General features: G+C 39.7%; 1 protein-coding gene across 2 annotated transcripts in view; it reads left to right on the plus strand.

The window, feature by feature from the left end:
• Nucleotides 1-8984: 8984 nt before the first annotated feature.
• The window catches only part of CTNND2 (catenin delta 2), a gene marked incomplete at its 5' end in the record, with an annotated part of 948683 nt that continues 932921 nt past the window's right edge, over nucleotides 8985-24746 (plus strand). For both annotated transcript variants that reach the window (XM_082623542.1, XM_082623543.1), the window contains one exon: nucleotides 8985-9021. In XM_082623542.1, coding sequence (XP_082479668.1) covers nucleotides 8985-9021 — 37 coding nt within the window. The remainder of the gene's footprint in view (nucleotides 9022-24746) is intronic.

A 24746-nucleotide genomic window follows, 5' to 3' on the forward strand; every position in this document is an offset into this window, starting at 1 on the left:
CTACCTCTGTTTTTCCCAGTTCTCAGAGAGCAACCTTCTAGGAATTTTTAACTTAAAACTTGATGACTTTCCCAAGACACTATCTCAGGAAGGTCTTGGATGCAAATGCTTTTCTCTTCTGCATAATAAGACTGTTAAAATTATATTCTGATTTTCAGAGGCTCTTTTCTTAACTTTTTAGCCCAATGCAGTTTCAGAAACTAGCAAATTTTTGAAGGGAAAATCAGCCATGTTTCAGCCTCAGTTCTCTCTCTGTTTCCCACTTTTCACTGGGATCTTGATTAGGTTTTAATTTGAAGCCCTAGGAGATCAGCAAAACCTCTGCTTGCATCTTTATCTCAAACGATGACCCTCTGCCCAAGAAAATTCTCAGAACTCAGCCTCTTTCACTGCATCCAGTATTGGTAAAAGTTCCAGGGAAAAAGCAGATATACAGCATCAGTTCAACCCTCTGTATCCTGCCCTGTCTGAAATCTTGGAGCCTCTAGTCATTTTTGCTTCAGCAGATTTCTGATACTTTAGAGAAATAGTTTTGGTTTTTATTCACTAATTATAATTATTTTCAGTAGAAGCATTGGGCTGCCACAAGTGATTCCATCTTAATCAGAAATAGAAGTTTGATATATTTTTCAATTGAGATGTTTATCATTTCCAACAACTTGAGAAAACAGTCTTAATTGAAACTTTACTATCATGGAAGAAATCATGTAATAACAGCCAAATGTATAAAATAGAAAATTGGCTATATAATTAATAACCTTATAATAAGAAAGTATAGTCATAAAAATGAAATGGGAAAATTACAAAAATATAATTTTAACTGAATAAGAGGATGTACATTTGTGGACTATAATTAAACAAACTGCTTTAGTTCTGGGTCAGGTGATTATGATTTTTTTTCTTTTTCCTAATTTTTTGAATTTTCTAATTTATTTATTATGAGAATTTGTTGCTTTTAAAACAAGCAAAATTTTACACAAACTTAATGTTCAGTTATTTGGAAAATTCACCCCCAACAATTCTGCAAGCTTGATGGGTATGACTGCAGGAAATACAAAGTCTAACCAGCCATGTACGTGTTCCATGTACACAAACAAAATCTTAGAGAATATGGGAACTATTCGATAACATTATTATCAACAGATAAACTAAAGTGATAAATTGTATACAATACCCAATTAATGCATATAAGATATATACCAGCATCAAATATAACAAAGAGGAAAGCTACTTGACTCTGGTCTAGATGTCATGCATCTTGGAATTCCTAAAAATTCAGTGAAAGCAATAAACACAGCCGGTTTACAAAATGAAGATCAGTGTAAACTCTCATCATTAGTCTACAAGATATACTTATCTTCATGTGGAAGAAATGCAGTTAATGCTTATTAGGAATAATGAATATGAAAAGCATTCATTGACAGGAGTGTATCACCTCTGTGTCTTGATGACTGAATAAGATACAAACAATCAGATAATAGGTGTGCTTTGCTATAGCAGCTAAAACAGCAGGAGTAAAAGGGCATTTGAATGTCATCACTCATATTCTCCATAATTTATTAGTTGCTCACTGTATGCTAGGCATAGAGCCATTTGTTTGCCATAGATTGATTCATTCATGTAATTCTCACAATAATCTAAGAAGCAAAATTTTGCTTATACTACCTAAAAAATAGGTAGTAAAATGAGATCTTCAAGAATTTTAATGAGTACACTGATTTCAGAATGTGAACTCTATACAACCTTAAGAATAACATTGGAATGGTGGAAAACATTAAGGAGACCCAGAAACTGAAAATCGTTATTCATTTTGGGAGACTGTGTTAAAATCATTGGGTTATGTAGGGTGGACTCATCTTGCAAAACTTTGAACATGACTTCACTTATTGGTCAGTGACAAAAATCTCATCCTATATTAGATTTTTTAATCATTGATTTATCTTCTAATACATGTAATTTCCGACGATACTCATGTAGTCATTTCGCTGAAAAAAAATTAAATTTCATAGAAATATATTGCAAGGGAAATACTTAAAGTGATAACAGCTGTAGTAAGCAGAGGGGTGAGATTACGAACATATACACCCAAGAATGCATTTGGCTGCACATAACAGAAACCTACTACAATGGCTTAACCAAATAAAGGTTAATTTTTCTCCCATAATAAGAAGCTAAGGGAGCAGAAGTCCCAAGCTGGTACAGCAGCTTCAGGAAACTTTCAACATCCTTCTATTTTATGTTTAGCCACCTTTGGTCTGTGGCTCTCATTCTATGGAAAATTCCCAGTTGCAATGTGGCAGGTCCAAATCCAGCCTGAAGTCTGCATTTCAGACCGTGTGAAGAAGGAAGGAACAAGCAACGTTGGGGAATTTTCCACAAAAGCAAACTGCTCTCTGAACACTCCCTTAGACCCTCATGTTTGTCTTGATGACAGACGACATGCAGCAGCAATAGAAGCTGAAAAGTGTTTTTCTTTTTAATAAATTTATTTATTTATTTATTTGGCTGTTGGGTCTTCGTTGCTGTGTGCAGGCCTTCTCTAGTTGTGGCAAGCGAGGGCTACTCTTTGTTGCGTTGTGTGGGCTTCTCTTGTGGATCATGGGCTCTAGGCGCGTGGGCTTCAGTAGTTGTGGCACGCAGGCTCAATAGTTGTGGCGCAGGGACTTCGTTGTTCCGAGGCATGTGGGAATCTTCCCGGACCAGGGTTTGAACCTGTGTCCCCTGAATTGGCAGGTGGATTCTTAACCACTGCGCCACCAGGGAAGTCTGAGAAGTGTTGTTTTATAGGCGGTCACATGCCTCTCCAAACAAAATTTGGGTCCTGTACAAAAGGAAGATGAGGAAGATAGCTATTGGGAAGGTAACCAACAGCGATTTGGACTCAATTAGATTAGTTTGGCTTAATTAGAAGAGTGAATAGAGAAAGTAGAGGATAAATACATTTGAAAGGCCAAATCAAAGTTCTAAGGCAAAACTACACAATAAATGGTGATATCGACAAATATTTAGGATTCAGGGAAGAAGCTGAATCTGAGGCTGTAAGACTGAGGGAAAATCAGGATTAATTTGTTGATTCTTCCTATGCATGCATGCCAAATTTGAGGCCTGTGTATGTGAGTAATCATTAATCATAATTTTTACACTATAAAAATGATAGAATAATAATTAACATGTTTGGTAGGGTCCAAACTCTTTAATGAACCCAGCTTCCCTTCCTGGGGCTACAGTATACATGATTATAATAGATAACTATTGATTTTCCTAAGTGAATCATTTAGATATTTCATTCTCAAACCTACTGAAACCCCAATGCCTTATTTTTATAACAAATATTGTATAATGCTTCATTTGCTATTTTGAAAAGAAATTCACAGATATTAACTGATTTTTAAGGGTCTACACAATACTTTAAGATAAATATAGAGAAGAAACAAAAGGAAAATTATTTAAAATAAAATATTATGTTTTTCTTTATGTAAATGCTTGGTCACAACTAGGTTCGAAGAGCTAACCAAATACTCAGATACTTCTCCCTGCATGTAGCATCACCATAATGATAATGGCTATAACAACAGACGGATACAGAAGTCTTTTTCTGGTGAGAAGTATACTACTGGTGACATTGTTCTTAATCTTCTGAACAAATCATGGTCAATTTCTGAACAAAACAATGTTAAATCTTTCCATAATTTATATCTTAATAGCATTCCTGCAAAATTCAAGTTATAATAAAAGCATGCAAAAATTTTTCTTGCTTCTATGTAAAATGGAGTAATGTATTAGGCTTAGTTACATGTGAACAGGTTCTTAACACCATGGATGAAAAGCTGTGAGGGATCCAAGATTCCTGTGTCCTTCCTCCTGTGGAATTGTCACATATATTGCAGAATGTTTAAAATGTGTGGCTCGTGACCACAGACTGCTAGTGACACTTAGAAAATACCCTCTTACACATTTCTAAAATGGAAACAGTAATGCTTCCATTAAGAACCATTGACCTAGATGTTTGGTGTAAAAACTGAAATTTTGTTGATGAAATTTTTATACTAAATCAACTCTGCCTTAAAATTTATCTAGAAAGTCTGGATGAACCTTGATAAGAACTTCCCTGGTCCACTCTTCGGATCTTATTTTACAGGATTCTCCTTCCTATTCTTTGTCTGTAGGTATCAAGCCAGCCAATTTGGGGAGTCAATTCCTTCATCCTCTAGAACTGCATTAAATTTATAAGCATTGCTGATAAATCATAGCATAACATTTATTTCTCCTTGTTACCAATGCCTGTTATTAAGATCCTGGGTCCAGGTCCACACTCCATAATTTGATGTTTTCTTTCTGTATATGTAATTCACCAATGCCTGTTGACCTAGACTTCTGACTCATTGCCCAGTTCTGATCAGTAATGCTTGACTTTCTCCATGCCTGACTAGCCTACATTGGATTTAGACATTTTAACACTAGGTTGTAACTTTTGATACATGTAGGGGCCTTCGTTAAATCCCTCACTGCTCTTTGATTCCTTCCCTGGGTTCACTCCTGTTCCATTGTATCTCCAAGAACCTCAGCCCTTACTGAGCACACTTGCTGTATCCCTCTTCTTGCTTTGCTTCAGTACTTTAGGTCTGATTTCCTCACCATGCTACCCAAGTCCTGGCACAAAACACGAAATTCCTGGAAGAGGCAAAAACAATGAGAAAACATGGAAAGAAAGACATTGATTAAAAGAATCATAAACACCATAAGCATATAGACAATTAGAAAGAAATAAGGCCGTATGAGTGTGGTTACCTCGTCAGTGTTTTTCCTTTCTCCCATCATCTAATAACCCCAATTTATAATTAAATCCCATAAGGATAGGGATTCAGTTTTCTTGCCTATTGTGTGCTATTGATTCTCCAAATTTTATCCAGTGTCTGAACCACAGTAGATGCTCAATAAACGTTTGCTGGTGAATGAATGAATGACACTATCACATGAATAGTAGCAGCAGTAAAAGGTAGTTTGTGTGAAAGTGCAGGTTTCAAATCAAATAATGAAATAACCCACACATTGTTCTTAATTATAATGGTTAATTCAAATTAGTTAACTTACTTTGAGAGTCATTTAATAACATTCTCTAGTAACAAATGCATATTTTTATGACCACTAACAGTGTTTATCAGCCATATATATATATAGTTTTGTCCCTATTTTAGAGAATTTGATTTGAAATTTAAATTGCAAATTTGAAAGGAGTATCATTACTCTCTCTGTTTAAATGCTGGACAGCAACAACAATCACTCACATAGTTTAATTTTCCAACTTGAGAAATTTCCACTTGTTTATCCAGTGGGTAATTCACTTTAAAAATTACAGGAATACTATCTTCTATTTGAACCTCAATGGCAAGTTACATTGCTATATTTAAATCACTTCGAATCAAACAAGAGTGTCACTCTCCTAAAATTGGCATATTTTGAAGTATAAAATATGATACATTAATGTCTAAGAATATTTTAAACTATTTGGTCTTATTCCTAAAAATATAAGTAAAATCCCCATATAAAATATATTTGCTTCAAATTTTGAATTGATCTGAAAAATCCAGAGGTAGAACAATCAGTATTTAGATGTGATTTCTGTATCACATAACTCTTTTGATTTATAAAAGGAAGAAACAGTAAAAATTTCTCTTTTAGCACTGAGTACTATAATTTGAAAATAATAAGTTAATAATTTTCTGGTCTCATGGTGAACTAGGGAATTCAGAATATTCCTTTTCACAGGAACCATCAGAGGCAGGAGGCAAAAGATGGCAGCAGTGAGTCGTTCCAAGATCTCACACTACCCAGGATCATTTTATTTTATTTTTCAGTATTATCAAATTGTGCATTTACTAATATCTTCAGTTACAAATTATTTTAGAAGAACAGAAATCATCTGCCCTCTAAAGAAGTCTATAGGGACTGCCTACGGGTCATTTCCAAGGCATACAATTAGTGAATAGGGTTTGCTATTGCTCAGCTCAAAAATAACTCTAAAAAACTTTAGAAAATTATTTTCTTAACTTAGATCTATACGGGCATAAAAGACACCTGTATTTTCTGTGGATGGTATCTATACACCTACTTCAAATATAATCTAAAATGGAACTGACCTACCCTCCAAGTCTGCATTCCGCCCCCCCCACCCAAAGACTTCCTGAGTTAAAAGATGCAAAGAGGAGTACAGTTTAAATTTTTTTCTAAAAATCTGACCAAAGCTACGGTGAAAACAAAGAACATCCTTTAAAATATAATGTGGCCTAATGGATACAGCACTGCTAATTAGTCTTGTACCAAATACTCCACAGTAACTGAACTGCCTTTCTGAGAACTAAAATAAAAAATACAGTTCAACATCTGCTGAAAAATGGCCCAGCAGTGTCCTCCCTCAGAGGAGTCAGAAGTATATATTTTTAAAATAAATTTATTTATTTATATTTTTGGGTCTTTGTTGCTGTGCATGGCTTTCTCTAGTTGTGGCGAGAGGGGGCTACTCTTCGTCGTGGTGTGCAGGCTTCTCATTGCAGTGGCTTCTCTTGTTGTGGAGCACGGGCTCTAGGCGCATGGGCTTCAGTAGTTGTGGCACGCGGGCTCAGTAGTTGTGGCTTGTGGGCTCAGCAGTGGTGGTGCATGGGCTTAGTGGTTCTGCGGCACGTGGGATCTTTCCCGACCAGGGATCAAACCCGTGTCCCCGGCCTTTGCAAGCAGATTCTTAACCACTGCGCCACCAGGGAAGCCCCAAGTCAGAAGTACTTTAACATAGAGCCAGCTTTAAAACTTGGAGCCATGCTGGAGAACTACTTTTGGAGGTGAGACCAAGCCTATATATGCCTATCCAGCCTTGAGGTAGGAGGATTAAAACCGTACATTTGCACTGTTGTCAAAAGTCCTTGCTTAATCTTGCCCCTTGCATATATTTCTACCCGTTTAACCTGTCTAAACACTTCTCCTTTGCTCTTACTTCAAATTTTAACTTCCTCCAAAGTATGCTAGAGAACAGCCTGGGATAAATATTCAGCTCATTTAACTTTGTTGGATAATATCTTCTGACACAAAAGAGAAATACTTTGCCTCTGAGAATCACAAGCCCCTGGAATCCCTCTGATGACAACTTCCTGTATGCTGCCATGCTTATGTGTGTCTCGTAAACCAGCTCTGGGGAGGGGAGGAGTGGAGAAGATCACAACCTCAGACAGTCTGGGATCCACAGGGTCAGGGATGGTGCGCGGTGGCATCGTTAGAAAGGGTGTTTGCCCTGGTCCCCGGGCACGCTGCGCTCTGCCTGCCCAAGTCTTGTAATTGCAACAGGGGTGAGCCCCGTCATGACTTCCAAAACCGAGGGACACGGGTGAAGACCCAGAGGACTTCCTTGGCACAAGGGTCTTGTTTTCTAACAAGACTTTTCACTGTTCACTGCGGTGATGCTCCTTGCTGTATTTCACAGCAAAGAGAGGCAAAGAGAAGTCCCCATGGAGTCAACGAGCTGTCAAACCAGGAGGTGACACAGAAAACCAATCTGAAAGTGACAAGAACAATACAGGGGGTATAGGAAGACTTTGGGGGAAGAAACGGGTGAGGGTTTTCATCTTAGCCTGGGAGAGGGGGTAGGGGAGGAGGGAGCCAAGGTGGCAGAGGTGCGGAAGTTGGAAGAAAGAAGAGGCGGCGCTGGAGGAGGAGGTGAACTTAGCATTACGATCCATTCAAGATCCAGACTAGACAAAGGTCTTTCTCGCAGGAAGTTACATACTTCCAGGTTCAAATCCAGAGGGATTTCGTTTAAGGAGAAAGTCTCTCCACCCGCGAAAAGCATGTTTAATCGAAGCACTGGAAGTGACAGAAGACTGGACAGACGCCGTGGGGAAGACCGGAGATGGATGTCCTGCCTTCTTTGCTCTAGAACCACAGGATTTGAGAGCCTTCATCTCCACCCAGCAGCAGTCACATTCAGCCTGCCCCAGCACACACACATGCTGTCTTAGAACCCCCTCCATCCCTGCCCTTTGTTTGCACGCTGACATCTGTCAGACCACCATAAACTGTCAGCATCTTGCACGTAAATGAAGGCACTGGCCCTATGAGCACCGTTCTAACCCCGGGTTCCAGGCCTTCCTCGGGTCCTTCCCAGCTTTCGCCTGGTTCGCGAGCATCCACCCATCTGAGGGCCGGAGTCTGCTTTCGCAAGGATGCTCGGCCCTCTCCCAACCCGCGGCCTCCTCCCCTCTCTCCTGCTGCTGCCGCTGCTGCCGCGAAAACCAGGAGAAGTGGAATGCGCACGGCGAAGCGCGGCGCTCTCGCGGCGGCACTGGGCATGCTCAGCACCCAGAGCAGGTTCGGGCGGCGGGGCGGACGCTGCTTCACTAGCCGGGCGCCCGAGCCGGCCGCCGAGGTATAGGTGGAGGCTGAGGGTGCCGCGCGCCGCGGGAGGAGCTTCGCCCGCGGCGGCGGCACAGGTGGCGCGGGCCGCGCGCGGGGCGCAGCACGGGAGCGCTCGGCGCCGGGCGCCGCGGCGGCCCCAGGCTCGCGCCCGCGGCGGCAGCCGGCCGAGCGGAGCGGTGGCTGAGGCGGTGGCGGCTCTCTCAGCCCGGCCGGCGGTGCCGGCGGCGGCGGCGGCGGCGCCCGGAGCCCGGAGGAGCCCCGAGGAGCCGGGAGGAGTCCGGAGGAGCCGGCGGGAGTCCGCAGGAGCCCCGAGCCCGCGGAGCCCGCGGAGCCGGGCAGGGGGCGCTGCTCTCGCTGCGCTCGGAGGGGCCGCCGGTCCGGGCGCCGCGCGCTGGCGTCGGGAGCCGCCTCTTCCCCGCGGCGCTCGCCCCTGCTCCCGGCCGGCATCCCTTGTTCCGCGGCCGCGCTCAGACAACAAAAGCGGAAGATGCTGCAGTTGGGCAAGGTCAGGACCTTGCCCTGAAGCCGGGCGGCGGCGCGCACGCCTTTTCCCGGACTGAGAAGCTGTCGCTGGTGGCGGGTGCATGTTCGCGAGGAGGCAGTCGGGCGCCGCGCCGTTCGGTGAGTTGCCTTCCGCCGGGCTTCTGGGGCCAGGCGCATCCTGCTCGGCGTCGTCGTCGTCGTTCTCCCCCTCCTCGCCGCCAGTGGGGGTTGGTCCTCGGCAGCTCCCGGCCGGCCGGTGACGGCGGCGGCTGCTGCGCGGTCCTGCCAGCCGGGGGAGGACCGCGATCGCGCCGGGTCCCCTCTCGGAAGACGGCTCTGCCTGGAACGGGGGCCGGGGTTAGTGCCCTTCTCGGAGCGGTGGCCAGGTGGCTCCTCTGCGTGTTCCCGCTCCCCGCCACCCATCTCCCCCGGAGGAGGCGTATATAGGGCAACACCAACAATACTGCTCCCTGCCACCCTCCCGAATATACCCGTTGCATCCATGACGTCCCTAATATACGGGAGAAGACGGGTGGGGGTGGGGAGGACTTCCCTCCAGTCTTTCGCCCTTATGTTCAATGTCATTACGATGTTTGGCTAGAACAAAATGGAAATACTTGGTCGTTTGTGTCCATGGCTGTTTCTTCAGTCTCCCGCTGCTCGCCAGACCCAGAGCCCCTTTGGTCTATATTTAGCTGTTTCAGAGGAAGCATTTGCAGCTCGATTCACAGGTTTCGGGGGCTTCTGCGTCCTGACAATAGAGAGCGAGGCTCCGGCAAGCGCCGTCTGAAACCCAGGTTCGGAACCCTGTGCATGTGGGTGGGAGGTGGCTAGGCGATATTTGGGTGATCGGTAATTAATGGCCGAAAGCAAAGCTGCTTTTCTTTTTCGCCGACCTTCCTCTCATTCTGGCGTGTACTGTGTTTCTGTCGATTGCTGCTCAGCTGGTTCCAACCACTACGTTCCGAATTAAGTCGCTAGAGAGGTGGTGCAGCCTCCCTGGTCTGTGTGGTAGGAAAACAGTCTGAGAGGTTTTGGGGTGTGTGTATGTCTGTGTGTGTGGTTCCCATCACGAACAGTTACTTATAAAAATGCCTAAAGTTGTGTTTCCCTGCGAATGTTGGGGTACTGAAGAATGTGGAAAAAAAGATGGGCAGGTTGTGGTTCCAAGATGTTTCTTTTCCCCTTGCGTGCTTCTCTTGAACTGATCTGATTTGCTTTGGCTCTGAAAGGTGTTTTTAAGCATGCATGCCTAATGTTACCAAGCAAATACGTTAGTTTCGGAAAGGGATATGTTACAACCATAGTGTCAGGTCTGATATGTATATATTTTCACTTTTAGGAACTAGGTGACCGATATTTAAGATGCTTGGAATTTTCTGCAACGACTTCTATGAAAATAGGGAGGTGCTGAAACTACCTAAGAGTTATCTCATTGTTCATCTTTCCATCTGCAGGTTAAATTACCATGGCTACTGATGGTAGTTTAGTTCACCTCTTTGCTGTTAGTAGTTCACCTGCAGGATTAAAAGGCTTTAGAGCTGTACCACTTTAAAAATCTCATGGAAGAGTGTTTGATGTGACTCATACCGAATTACAGGGCTGAACCTGTGCCTCATTTGGGGCGCTTGATCTATGAGAAGTATGACAGATAGGGGTGGGCATCCTCAAATATGGATTCAATGCTTTACAGCTCTGTGAAATCTCTTTGCCACATGCAGAATCCATTTTTAATGTTTTGGGGAAAACGTTCGGTGGCATCCTCACTGATTGGTGGGTTACACGATCTCAGGGCTTGAATGAAGATGATTGCATCTGGAGTTAGATGTTGAAATTTGGGAAGCCTGTAATTATACAGCTCACAAGGCTCAGTGTCGCAGAAGGACTAGCAAGGTCTATATGGCTCGAGTTAATCGAAGATTGTGATTAGTTTTACCAGTGTTGCTTTAGTTTCACCTTATTCATATTCAGAGAACTTCCCAAGAGCACTCTGAACACACTCTTGTGCTTGTTGCATTGTTTTAATATCAGATTTCTTGCAGAAAGAACCAATAGGTGACGTACACATTCATTTCTCTTTTCAATTTTCCTTTTGAATCTAGTATTTCAGTTTTAAACATGATTCTTAGAGGACTAGTAGAGATTACTCTGTATCTGTGTGTGCACACAGAGAGCAGCTGATGGGCGTGGGAAAAACTACATGTATCGGATGTATGAGTTTTATGCTATTTGCGGGTTGAAAATGATAGTACTTGATTGAACGGCAATTGTAGTGAGTACAGGAGGTCGTTGCCCTATTAAAATTGTCATAGTCTTGTGGAAAGGAGTTATTTAATTTGGTGTATGTTTGTGTCGTTGTAGAACCTAATCATTAGAGATGTCACTAATGTTTTCGTTGTTCGCAGTAATACCCATGCACTGTCAAATTACAGTAATTCCAGCAAATTCACATCTTTCACAGTGAGAATGCAAGCCACTTCTTTCTTCCACTGAAATAGTTCATCAGAGAGGAAAATGGAATTCAGATGATATTAGTTGAAAATGTGATCAATAATTTTGTTAAATCACTTCTAAGGATAATATCACATTCACAGTGACCTTTAAAATTAAAATGAAGTTATAATATTATCAAATATATCATTACTTTTGACATGTAAGTGAATACGCAGTACTTTTCCTGACAGTGTTTTGGAACTTGACAGTTTCTATTGTGCTTTTTCAAAGTTCTGTTTTATATGGTATGCATTTATGTAGAATTGTTGAAGAGTTCTCCAGAGTAATTTCATCAGGTTGTCTTTATGTAAGAAAATACTAAAGTTACATTTAAAATAATTTATTGTAATTTGTCCATAAAGTGAGGGATAGTTTGTATGGACCAGTATTTCTGGTTGTAACAAGTCAGTTGAACTAAAATAGGAACTATTGCCATTTTGAACTGCCAAAAGTGTTCTTTTTTTTTTTTTCTTCTTTCTTTTTCTGATGATTATCCCCAGAAGATATGAATGCCCATTAATGGTTATTTCTCTGTGTGAACTTTATTTTACTTTATTTAGTGGGGAATTGGTTATGCTAGGATTACTATTCCTAAAAGTTTTTATTTTTTTATAAAGATTTTTATCTTTAAAAGATGCCACATAGTTGAGAGTACCTAAACTTGAACACACATAATTCAGAGGGTGAACAAATAATCAAGAGAAAACCAACAGGTGTTTTTAAATCCAGTACTTCCATTGAAGGCTTAGTACAGTGGATCTTTGCTGGGCTGAAATACACCTTCAAGCCAAATTCTTCAGTTGGCTTCCATGATGGTTTTCATGACTCACATTCCAAAGGTGTTCTCAGGACTATGGTACTTTGATGGCTTTGTGATAAGTGTCACATGGATAGGGATGAAAAGTTAATTTGAGGGCTTCCGTGGTGGCGCAGTGGCTGAGAGTCCTCCTGCCGATGCAGGGGACACGGGTTCGTGCCCCGGTCTGTGAAGATCCCACATGCCGCGGAGCGGCTGGGCCCCTGGGCCATGGCCGCTGAGCCTGTGCGTCCGGAGCCAAGTTAATTTGAACGAGAATAGTTCATGATACTTGTTGCTGGCTTTAGTTTATCTGATAATATGCCAAAGCAACAGGTTTTTATATTAATGTAAAATATTAAACATGTCATAGATAAATAATTTCTATCACATTCTGTGCCAGTCTAGCCTACTGATTAATAAACTGCCTGGTTGGCTTTAATGAATCCAGTTATATTCACAAACAGTGCCTCCAGCCCAGGCATCTCACAGAAATATTTTACCATACTGTGCTTTTACTCCGTGAAAAATGTTAAGACTCATTACAAAAATGTGTAGTTATGACACCTCCACTTGTTTATCTTTTGATCACGTAGCAGCTGAGTGTAATTTGAAGTTCTGTATCATGGTTAATTGCTCTGTAGGAAATGTCTTAGCTATATTAGGCTATGGAAGTTACACTCTCTATCAATTAGTTTTTGACATACTGCAAATAATGACTAAGTGAAACAATGCTTCCAAGAAGCTTTCCATCTTAGGCAAATATTCACCTGTGTCCCTTGGTGAGATTCCTGAAAAGTTATCTGTGAAATGAATTACATATATTGAAACTTATTATTCCATTAATTGTTATTTCAGGTCAGAACTATATTTCTAGAGAAAAAGTTGGGCTTTGCCCTATAACATATATATGTCATATTTTTACTGTTTAATATATTTATATATAATATTAGAATATATATATCATAGTGTAATGCTATTTTGGATTCTGCTTCGAGTAAGTGGAGAGGTGAGAGATAGCACTGGCTTTTGATGGATCCCACCTCTGTCTCTACTAAGCTGTGTGGCCTTGGCCATTTATGTTATCCTCAATTTTTAGCTCGGTTTTTTTCAGCTGTAAAATGGGTACGATAAATAAATGTATACATTCAATAAATAAATAAACAAACAAAATGAACAAGTCATGGCGATGAAATGTACAGCATGGGGAATATAGGCAATAATAATGTATAATAGATTTGCATGTCTTATTTTTAAAAATGAGTACAATAACACAGGATCTCAAAGTGTTTTAGGGTAAAGTAAGTGCATAAGTGGCTTGTAATTATAAATATTTGTACAAGTACAAGAGGTGGATATCTACATATTAGGATGAGTACTTATGCTTCATTTATGTATTATTAAATGTGTTATAAAAGCCACGACCCTCTCTAACAAAGGCTTTTAAATGGATATATTCTTTCTCTACTACTATTGATATTATTACTGTGTTATGTAGATTTACATATAAAATATGTTTTCTGCTCTTCAACATGCCAGTCCTTTACATATGAAAATATATAATAGTTAAGCTAAAAGAGAAGCAAATTATATCTCCTGGCACCATTATTTAAAAGCTTCTAATCTAACAGTAAGAAATTGCAAAATTTTGATATTCTGTATTAGCGTTATACTATTCACCTGATTACAGTCATATTTTCTACAAAGATGAACATTGTACAAAGAATATTATAGACAGTTTAATAAACATCCCTCTCCACGAGGTCAAATGTTAAACATCCGCTCTGTTTAGAACCACAGAGCATGAATCCTGTCATAAAATCATTGTGACAAAGAAAAAAAGAAACTTAAACAGCTAAATTTATTACATAAGGAGAAGACACACCCCACCCACAATTACAATCAAGTTTTTGGGGAAAAAAAAAAAGTGTGAGTCCATTGGTACCTTTTTGAAAATAAATGGTCATTTCCACTTGTCCTTTCACTCTTAGTTGCTTCAGTGAAGTGCTGAACTCCTCTGGCTTTGATTCTGCCTAGCCCCTGTGAGGTAGAACTGAGATCTTCAGCATAATTTTTATGATAATAACGCTTGGATGAATCTTAGACTTTGTTACAGAATGTGACCCGTATAACAGGAGGCTAATTTATCTTCAGTCAGAAAAACATTTTAAATGTGGGTATTTATATTCAGATTTATGTACTGCTGGGGGAACTGCCAGTTATAAGTTACCAGAGTGAAATCCATGTTACCATAAAAGAACATTCTGCTTTTTGGATCAAAGTACATGAGTAAGCCAATTATGTTTGGTTAAATAACTATGTGTCAAAGTTTCTATAAGTTTTGAATGATACGGAGTGTATTCCTAGATGGGATGTTTAGTTTATAACATTAGATGATGGGGAACAGTTAATTCTATCATTGAAATTAGTTATTACATTTATCCTGAATAGGTGAGGACTGGAGATTTTTCATTAATAACATTTTTTGCTTAATAGATGTCATTATTACAACTTTCATTAGACATTTGGTTTAATATATATGTATTAAGAAAAATGCATTTTGTACACATGTTTTGAATAATTTATGATTTGGTTTATAAGCATCTTCATAATCTTATAATGCTTATTGTAATCTTTTCTCCCTTAAATATGCAACAACATAAATCACAGAAAGGTATGCATTTACCTCAAATTAAAAAATGTGCAGAAATGTGGACTGGTGGTATCTCTAAGGAACCCAGTAAATATCAACCCTCCCTGATTCTGAAAAAAGTTGGGACGTGGGAAGAACAAAAGGAGAAAGGGGCGGCCACCATGGGGAAAATATCCATTTTGATTAGGTATAGCTTGATGTGATGCCAAATGACATCCAGGACCCTGGCCTTCCTCCCCTCCTCCCTTCCCACAGGGACAGAGCTGGCTCTGAGCTCTAGAGCCCAAACCTTGCTCTCTGCAGGCAGGGAGATCTCCAGAGGAAGAAGGAAGAAGCTAGCCAAGCTGCTTCCTTTATTCTTCAGAGGCAGGGAAAACCAAGGGTTGGGGAGAGGCTGGAAGTGTTACATTAATTAAGTTCCTTTCGCCTGGAAGGAAATATCACCAGTAGGGAAAAAGTGTTCCTTTTATTGATATGGTTTATAAAGAATTCTGGTTGTAGAATTCTGGATATAGTAGCTTTAATGGTATTTTGCTTGATGGTTGAACTCTTTAAATATTTTATGGTATTTTGACACTATAACAGGAATTACCAGGGGAGTGTGCAGTGCCCTGGCTGATTTATAGAGAGCTGTGGTCCATGAAATTCAGCTGATTTATGTATTGCCAACTTAAAAATTACTCATTTCTTCCCTTACTCCTCATGCTAGACTTTGACTGTCAGTAATTGGATGGCCTTGTAAGTGGTACGAATTGGACATAAAAAGGACAGTGTCAAATTCTGACTTCCCAAACTGTATATAAATGATGACCCATGCTAGCTATTATTCACAGCACTTTCTACCTCAGTGTAGATAATTAGAGTTTGGCTGTTGTTTCATGTTTTAACTTTGAATATGAGCAATACGGGACACCATTAAGAAAGAAGAACAAAACAGGATTTTCATAGACATGATGTTTGATTTGACTTCAAGCATGATTACTCAACCTAAAAAAACTCAAAAAACGAAAAGCTCATTCCTTAAAATAAATTTTATTCTTCCCTCTCAAATATTTTATTTGGACTTTCAAACATTAGAGTAACATAGCGGTCATTACCTTCAGTAACACAGAATAATTTAATTTCCAGGAAGAGCAACTTCTTTGGCAGCAAACCAAGTCTTCCGAATATAAAAGAGCCAAAATTCAGCCTCTTGTTTCTAACACATTCCTCGTTGGTGCTGAGCATGGGTTTTTTTTTGCGGTACGCGGGCCTCTCACTGTTGTGGCCTCTCCTGTTGCAGAGCACAGGCTCCGGACGCGCAGGCTCAGCGGCCGTGGCTCATGGACCCAGCCGCTCTGCGGCATGTGGGATCTTCCCGGACCGGGGCACGAACCCATGTCCCCTGCGTCGGCAGGAGGACTCTCAGCCACTGCGCCTCCAGGGAAGCCCTGAGAATGGTATTTTTAGGCTCACTGGATGAGGAGGGAAGGAGTTCTCCAGAAAGACAGGTGACGTGGGCATCGTGTAGATAGTCTGAGAGACAGGAGGAATCATGTCACATTTACCCAGGACATGGAGGGTAGTGCAGGAAGACTGGGGCTTGTAGTGTGTGGATCAAACTGTTTGGCCTGAATTGGGTTGGAAAAGAATATAATGTTGAATGCATAGTAGATGTATAGACATGCAATGGCACCCTTATCCAAAAGAATATTATGTAGCTATGAGTTATCTTTTCAAAGAATAGTTGATTATATGGGCAGTATTCATGGTACTGAAGGTGAAGAAAAAAATCCAGACAAAAACCTACATTGAATAGGATACCCATCCTACACACCCACTCACGTAGACACACAAACACAAGAACATAGAATTTATGGCAGTTTCAAGTGTTTTGTTCTTTATATATTATCTCTCCACCAAATATATCATAACTTGATATATAATACATCACCACACAGGAAAAAATCATGCCTTTAAATTTTTGAAAAGAATATTATATATTTGCTTTGGGATAAATTTCATTAATCAGCTGAATGTCTGACTGAAAGTAAACAGAGTTCATTGCTCATGGAGTGCATATTACACATACTCTAATCAGTGCCACACCTAGGTTTTCTCTGCTTTTAAATTTGAGAGATGTATTGTGTAGTTTTAGCAAGTTGTTGTCTTCTTGAGAACTCTGCAGCACATTAGTGGAATATTTTTCTCTTTTTCAACTAATGCTTTATTATTGTTTTCCATTTTTAAAAGTAATACACGCTTATTAACAATTTGGAAAATAGAGAATTGATTCAAAGAAGCTAAAGTTCATGTATGATCTCCAGCCCCCGAAATGAGTATATTTTTAGTAGAAATGCTATCCCATACACATATTTAAATTTAGAAGACTTCTCATATTCTGTTTTGTTACACTTTTAACATGTAAAATGGTGTTTGTCATATAATTAATACTCATCCATACCTTTATATAACATCAGTTACTTAAATAACTTGCTGTTTTTGGAGATTGATGGCATTTTCATTTTGGGGTGGTATATATGATGTTATAATTAAAGCTAAATAGTTTTCATCTGGTTATTTTCTCTAGGTTACTTCCCTAGAACTGGATGTTTTCAGGACTATTGATATATGTCGTCACATTGTCCAGAAACATTCTATAATTTATATCTCTTCAGGCAAGGCAAGAGTGTGCCAATTTCCCCATGATTTTGATAACACTGTGTATTATAATTTAAAAAAAGGCAAACCCAAACAACAATTTTCAGTTAAATAGGGAAAATATAGTGTTTTCCTGTGGTTTAGTTTCCTTCTCATTAAATATGGCTGAGGTTAAATATTGTATAAGTTTATGATGCACTCCTAATTCTTTGGTGAATTATCTTTTTGTATCTTCTGCATACTGCTTAATTGGTCTATTTGCCTTGTCCATGATTTGTGTTCTTGTTGATAGTAATTATATTACCCTTTGCCATGTTTTATCTGTTTATCCCTCATTTTATGAATTCTTATTTTATTTTTTTGATGTTGGGGTAGGAGTTTATTAATTAATTAATTAATTTTTGCTGTTGTGGGTCTTCGTTTCTGTGCGAGGGTTTTCTCTAGTTGTGGCAAGCGGGGGCCACTCTTCATCGCAGTGCACAGGCCTCTCACTATCGCAGCCTCTCTTGTTGCGGAGCACAGGCTCCAGACGTGCAGGCTCAGTAGTTGTGGCTCACGGACCCAGTTGCTCTGCATCATGTGGGCTCTTCCCAGATCAGGGCTCGAACCCATGTCCCCTCCATTAGCAGGCAGATTCTCAACAATTGCACCACCAGAGAAGCCCTGAATTCTTATTTTTAAAGCATAATTCTAAAGCTTGTAGTTCAGTATATCCCCATTTCTGAGAAGGAATTCTTTAAGGAAACTTTCCACTGCTCTCTGCTTCTGTGTGTCCCAGTAGTAAAGACGCCAGTGGAACACATGGAGGGAATGGTTTAATAGTTGTATCTCAACATGACGGAGTTCATAGCTCGACTTTTCCATTTTTTAGTGAGTAGATAAGTTACCACTGAGTGTCATAGTTGATGGAGGGGAAATAAACATTCCTGTGTCTTCAGGGTTTTGTGTGGGCAAACTAAGAGAGTATGGACTTAAAATACATAGCGAGAACCTAGTACATTAGTGAACCTCAATTACTTTAGTAATTTAGTAATCATATATACAGGGACATATATTTCTACATATATCATATATACAATGTACAAGTCATAGAGGACCATGCTTCTCCTGACCCCCACCCCATATTGGTAATCAGTCCCTTTTTATCACTGATTCTAAAATCCTAGGACATAGTTGGCCCACGGTAAACACTCTGCTAATCATGGTGAGCTATATGTACACTTTAAAAAAATATATATATATATAATTTATTTATTTATTTTACAGCAGGTTCCTATTAGTTATTGTTTAATACATATTAGTGTATACATGTCAATCCCAGTCTCCCAATTCATCACCCACCCCGCTACTCTCCCTCCCCCTTGGTGTCCATATGTTAGTTCTCTACATCTGTGTCTCTGTTTCTGTCTTGCAAACCGGTTCATCTGTACCATTTTTCTAGTTCCACATATATGCATTAATATACAATATTTGTTTTTCTCTTTCTGACTTACTTCACTCTGTATGACAGTCTCTAGATCCATCCATGTCTCTACAAATGACCCAATTTCGTTCCTTTTTATGGCTGAGTAATATTCCATTATATATATGTACCACATCTTCTTTAGCCATCCGTCTGTTGATGGGCATTTAGGTTGTTTCCATGACCTGGCTATTGTAAATAGTGCTGCAGTGAACATTGGGGTGCATGTGTCTTTCTGAATTATGGTTTTCTCTGGGTATATGGCCAGTAGTGGGATTACTGGGTCATATGGTAGTTCTATTTTTAGTTTTTTAAGGAACCTCCATACTGTTCTCCATAGTGGCTGTATCAATTTACATTCCCACCAACAGTGCAAGAGGGTTCCCTTTTCTCCACACCCTCTCCAGCATTTGTTGTTTGTAGATTTTCTGATGATGCCCATTCTAACTGGTGTGAGGTGATAACCTCATTGTAGTTTTGATTTGCATTTCTCTAATAATTAGTGATGTTGAGTAGCTTTTCATGTACTTCTTGGCCATCTGTATGTCTTCTTTTGAGAAATGTCTATTTAGGTCTTCTGCCCATTTTTGGATTGGGTTGTTTGTTATTTTTATATTGAGCTGCATGAGCTGTTTATATATTTTGGAGATTAATCCTTTGCCCGTTGGTTCATTGGCAAATATTTTCTCCCATTCTGAGTGTTGTCTTTTCATCTTGTTTAAAGTTTTCCTTTGCTGTGCAAAAGCTCTTACATTTCATTAGGTCCCATTTGTTTATTTTTGTTTTTATTTCCATTACTCTAAGAGGAGGGTCAAAAAAGATCTTGCTGTGATTTATGTCAAAGAGTGTTCTTCCTATGTTTTCCTCTAAGAGTTTTATACTGTCTGGTCTTACATTTAGGTCTTTAATCCATTTTGAGTTTACATTTGTGTATGGTGTTATGAAGTATTCTAATTTCATTCTTTTACATGTAGCTGCCCAGTTTTCCCAGCACCAATTATTGAACAAACTGTCTTTTCTCCATTGTATATCCTTGCCTCCTTTGTCATAGATTAGTTGACCATAGGGGCATGAGTTTATCTCTGGGCTTTCTGTCCTGTTCTGTTGATCTATATTTCTGTTTTTGTGCTAGTACCATATTGTCTTGATTACTGTAGCTTCATAGTATGGTTTGAAGTCAGAGAGTCTGATTCCTCCAGCTCTGTTTTTTTCCCACAAGATTGCTCTGGCTTTTTTGGGGTCTTTTCTGTCTCCATACAAATTTTAAGATTTTTTGTTCTAGTTCTGTAAAAAATGCCATTAGTAATTTGATAGGGATTGCACTGAATCTTTAGTTTGCTTTTGGTAGTATAGTCATTTTCACAATACTGATTCTTCCAATCCAGGAACATGGTATATCTCTCCATCTGTCTGTGTCATCTTTGATTTCTTTCATCAGTGTCTTACAGTTTTCTGAGTACAGGTTTTTACCTCCTTAGTTAGGTTTATTCCTAGGTATTTTATTCTTTTTGTTGCAGTTGTGAATAGGATTGTTTCCTTTATTTCCCTTTCTGATCTTTCATTGTTAGTGTATAGGAATGCAAGAGATTTCTGTGCATTAATTTTGTATCCTGCAACTTTACCAAATTCATTGATTAGCTCTAGTGGTTTTCTGGTGGTATCTTTAGGAATCTCTACGTATAGTATCATGTCATCTGCAAACAGTGACAGTTTTACTTCTTCTTTTCCAATTTGTATTCCTTTTATATCTTTTTCTTTTCTGATTGCCATGGCTAGGACTTCCAAAAGTACGTTGAATAATAGTGGCAAGAGTGGACATCCTTGTCTTGCTCCTGGTCTTATAGGAAATGCTTTTAGTTTTTCACCATTGGGAATGATGTTTCCTGTGGGTTGGTCATATATGGCCTTTATTATGTTGAGGTAGGATCCCTTTATGCCCACTTTCTGGAGAGTTTTTTTCATTAATGCGTGTTGAATTTTGTCAAAAGCTTTTTCTGCATCTACTGAGATGATCATATGGTTTTTATCCTTCAGTTTGTTAATATGGTGTATCACATTGATTTATTTGCATATATTGAAGAATCCATGCATCCCAGGGATAAATCCCACTTGATCATAGTGTATGAGCCTTTTAATGTGTTGTTGGATTCTGTTTGCTTGTATTTATTTGAGGATTTTTGCATCTATATTCATCAGTGTTATTGGTCTGTAATTTTCTTTTTTTGTAGTATCTTTGTCTGTTTTTAGTATCAGGGTGATGGTGGCATTGTAGAATGAGTTTGGGAGTGTTCCTTCCCCTCCAACTTTTTGGAAGAGTTTGAGAAAAATGGGTGTTGCTCTTCTCTAAATGTTTGATAGAATTCACCTGTGAAGCCATCCGGTCCAGGGCTTTCGTTTGTTGGAAGAGTTTTAATCACGGTTTCAATTTCATTACTTGTGTTTGGTCTGTTCATATTTTCTGTTTCTTCCTGGTTCAGTCTTGGAAGGTTATACCTTTCTAAGAATTTGTCCATTTCTTCCAGGTTGTCCATTTTATTGGCATAGAGTTGCTTGTAGTAGTCTCTTAGGATGCTTTATATTTTTGCGGTGTCCGTTGTTACTTCCCCTTCTTCATTTTTAATTTTACTGATTTGAGTCCTCTCCCTCTTTTTCTTGATGAGTCTGGCTAAAAGTTTATCAATTTTGTTTATCTTCTCAAAGAATCAACTTTTAGTTTTATTGATCTTTGCTGTTGTTTTCTTTGTTTCTATTTCATTTATTTCTGCTCTGATCTTTATGATTTCTTTCCTTCTGCTAACTTTGAGGTTTTTTTGTTCTTCTTTCTCTAATTGCTTTAGGTGTAAGGTTAGGTTGTTTATTTGAGATGTTTATTTTTTCTTAAGGTAGGATTATATTGCTATAAACTTCCCTCTTAGAACTGCTTTTGCTTCATCCCGTAGGTTTTGTGTCATCGTGTTTTCTTTGTCGTATGTTTCTAGGTATTTTTTGATTTCCTCTTTGATTTCTTCAGTCATCTCTTGGTTATTTAGTAGTGTATTGTTTAGCTTCCACATGTCTGTGTTTTTTATAGTTTTTTCCTGTAATTGATATCTAGTCTCATAGTGTTGTGTATCGAAAAGATACTTGATATGATTTCAATTTCCTTAAATTTACCAAGGCTTGATTTGTGACCCAAGATATGATCTATCCTGGAGAATGTTCCATGATCACTTGAGAAGAAAGTGTATTCGGTTGTTTTTGGATGGAATGTCCTATAAATATCAATTAAGTCCATTTTGTTTAATGTATCATTTAAAGCTTGTGTTTCCTTATTTATTTTCATTTTGGATGGTCTGTCCATTGGTGAAAGTGTGCTGTTACAGTCCCCTACTAGTGTTGCATTACTGTCAATTTCCCCTTTTATGGCTGTTAGCATTTGCCTTATGTATTGAGGTGCTCCTGTGTTGGGTGCATAAATATTTACAATTATTATATCTTCTTCTTGGATTGATCCCTTGATCACTGTATAGTGTCCTTCCTTATATCTTGTAACAGTCTTTATTTTAAAGTCTATTTTATCTGATACGGGTATTGCTACTCCAGCTTTCTTTTGATTTCCATTTGCATGGAATATCTTTTTCCATCCCCTCACTTTGTCTGTATGTGTCCCTAGTCTGAAGTTGTTCTCTTATAGACAGCATATATATGGGTCTTGTTTTTGTATCCATTCAGCCAGTCTTTGTCTTTTGGTTGGAGCATTTAATCCATTTACATTTAAGGTAATTATCGATATGTATGTTCCTGTTACAATTTTCTTAATTGTTTTGGGTTTGTTTTTTGTAGGTCCTTTTCTTCTCTTGTGTTTCCCATTTAGAGAAGTTCCTTTAGCATTTGTTGTAGAGCTGGTTTGGTGGTGCTGAATTCTCTTAGCTTTTGCTTGTCTGTAAAGCTTTTGATTTCTCTGTGGAATCTGAATGAGATCCTTGCTGGGTAGAGTGCTCTTTGTTGTAGGTTCTTCCCTTTCATCACTTTAAGTATATTTTGCCACTCCCTTCTGGCTTGTAGAGTTTCTGCTGAGAAATCAGCTGTTAACCTTATGGGAGTTCCCTTGTATGTTTTGTCATTTTTCCCTTGTTGCTTTTAATAATTTTTCTTTGTCTTTAATTTTTGTCAATTTGATTACTGTGTGTCTCAGCATGTTTCTCTTTGGGTTTATCTTGTCTGGGACTGTCTGTGCTTCCTGGATTTGGGTGGCTATTTCCTTTCCCATGTTAGGGAAGTTTTTGACTATACTCTCTTCAAATATTTTCTTGGGTCCTTTCTCTCTCTCTTCTCCTTCTGGGACCCCTATAATGTGAATGTTGGTGCATTTAATGTTGTCCCAGAGATCTCTTGGTCTGTCTTCATTTCTTTTCATTCTTTTTTCTTTATTTTGTTCTGCAGCAGTGATTTCCACCATTCTGTCTTCCAGGTCACTTATTTATTCTTGTGCCTCAGTTATTCTGCTATTGATTACTTCTAGTATATTTTTAATTTCAGTTATTGTGCTGTTTCTCTGTTTGTTTGTTCTTTAATTCTTCTTGGTCTTTGTTAAACATTTGCTTCGTCTTGATCTTTGCCTCCATTCTTTTTCTGAGGTCCTGGATCATCTTCACTATCATTATTCTGAATTCTTTTTCTGGAAGATTGCCTATCTCCACTTCACTTAGTCGTTTTTCTGGGGTTTTATCTTTTCCTTCATCTGGTACATAGCTCTCTGCCTTTTCATTTTGTCTATCTTTCTGTGAATGTGGTTTTTGTTGCACAGGTTGCAGGACTGTAGTTCTTCTTGCTTCTGCTGTCTGCCTTCTGGTGGATGAAGCTGTCTAAGAGGCTTGTGTAAGCTTCCTGATGGGAGGGACTGGTGGTGGGTAGAGCTGGGTGTTGCTCTGATGGGCAGAGCTCAGTAAAACTTTAATCTGCTTGTCTGATGATGGGTGGGGCTCAGTTCCCTCCCTGTTGGTTGTTTGGCCTGAGGCGACCCAGCACTGGAGCCTACAGGCTCTTTGGTGGGGCTACTGGTGGTCTCCCTGAGGGCTAATGCCAAGGAGTACTTCCCAGAACTTCTGCTACCAGTGTCCTTGTCCCTGAAGTGAGCCACAGCCGCCCCCCCCACCTCTGCAGGAGACCCTCCAACACTAGCAGGTAGGTCTGGTTCAGTCTCGTCTGGGGTCACTGCTCCTTCCCCTGGGTCCCGATGCACAAACTACTTTGTGTGTGCCTTCCAAGAGTGGAGTCTCTGTTTACCCCAGTCCTGTGGAAGTCCTGCAGTCAAATCCCACTAGCCTTCAAAATCTGATTCTTTGGGAGTTCCTTCTCCCATTGCTGCACCCCCAGGTTGGGAAGCCTGACGTGGGGCTCAGAACCTTCACTCCAGTGGGTGGACTTCTGTGGTATAATTGTTCTCCAGTTCATGAGTCACACACCTAGAGGTTATGGGATTTGATTTTATTGTGGTTGTGTCCCTCCTACCATCTCATTGAGGCTTCTTCTTTGTCTCTGGATGTGGGGTATCTTTTTTGGCGAGTTCCAGTGTCTTCCTGTCAATGATTGTTCAGCAGTTAGTTGTAACTCCGGTGCTCTCACTATACATACAGTTATGTTTTCGTCGTCCAAAATGATTCATGAACTAAGATTTGTTTGTTTTTGGTTCGTTTTGGGTGCTCAGCACTGTGGCTCTCTGGAGGGAACACTGGCTTAGAATTCCGAGTTCTGGCATCCAGATCATGCTTGATACTAGCTTTCTATTGTGACCTTGAGTCTGTGCCTATTTTGTGTTCTGCTCATTGGGATCAAAATTC

This window comes from Mesoplodon mirus (assembly GCF_964341445.2).
Source record: "Mesoplodon mirus genome assembly, chromosome: 5".
Classification (NCBI taxonomy): Eukaryota; Metazoa; Chordata; class Mammalia; order Artiodactyla; family Ziphiidae; genus Mesoplodon; species Mesoplodon mirus.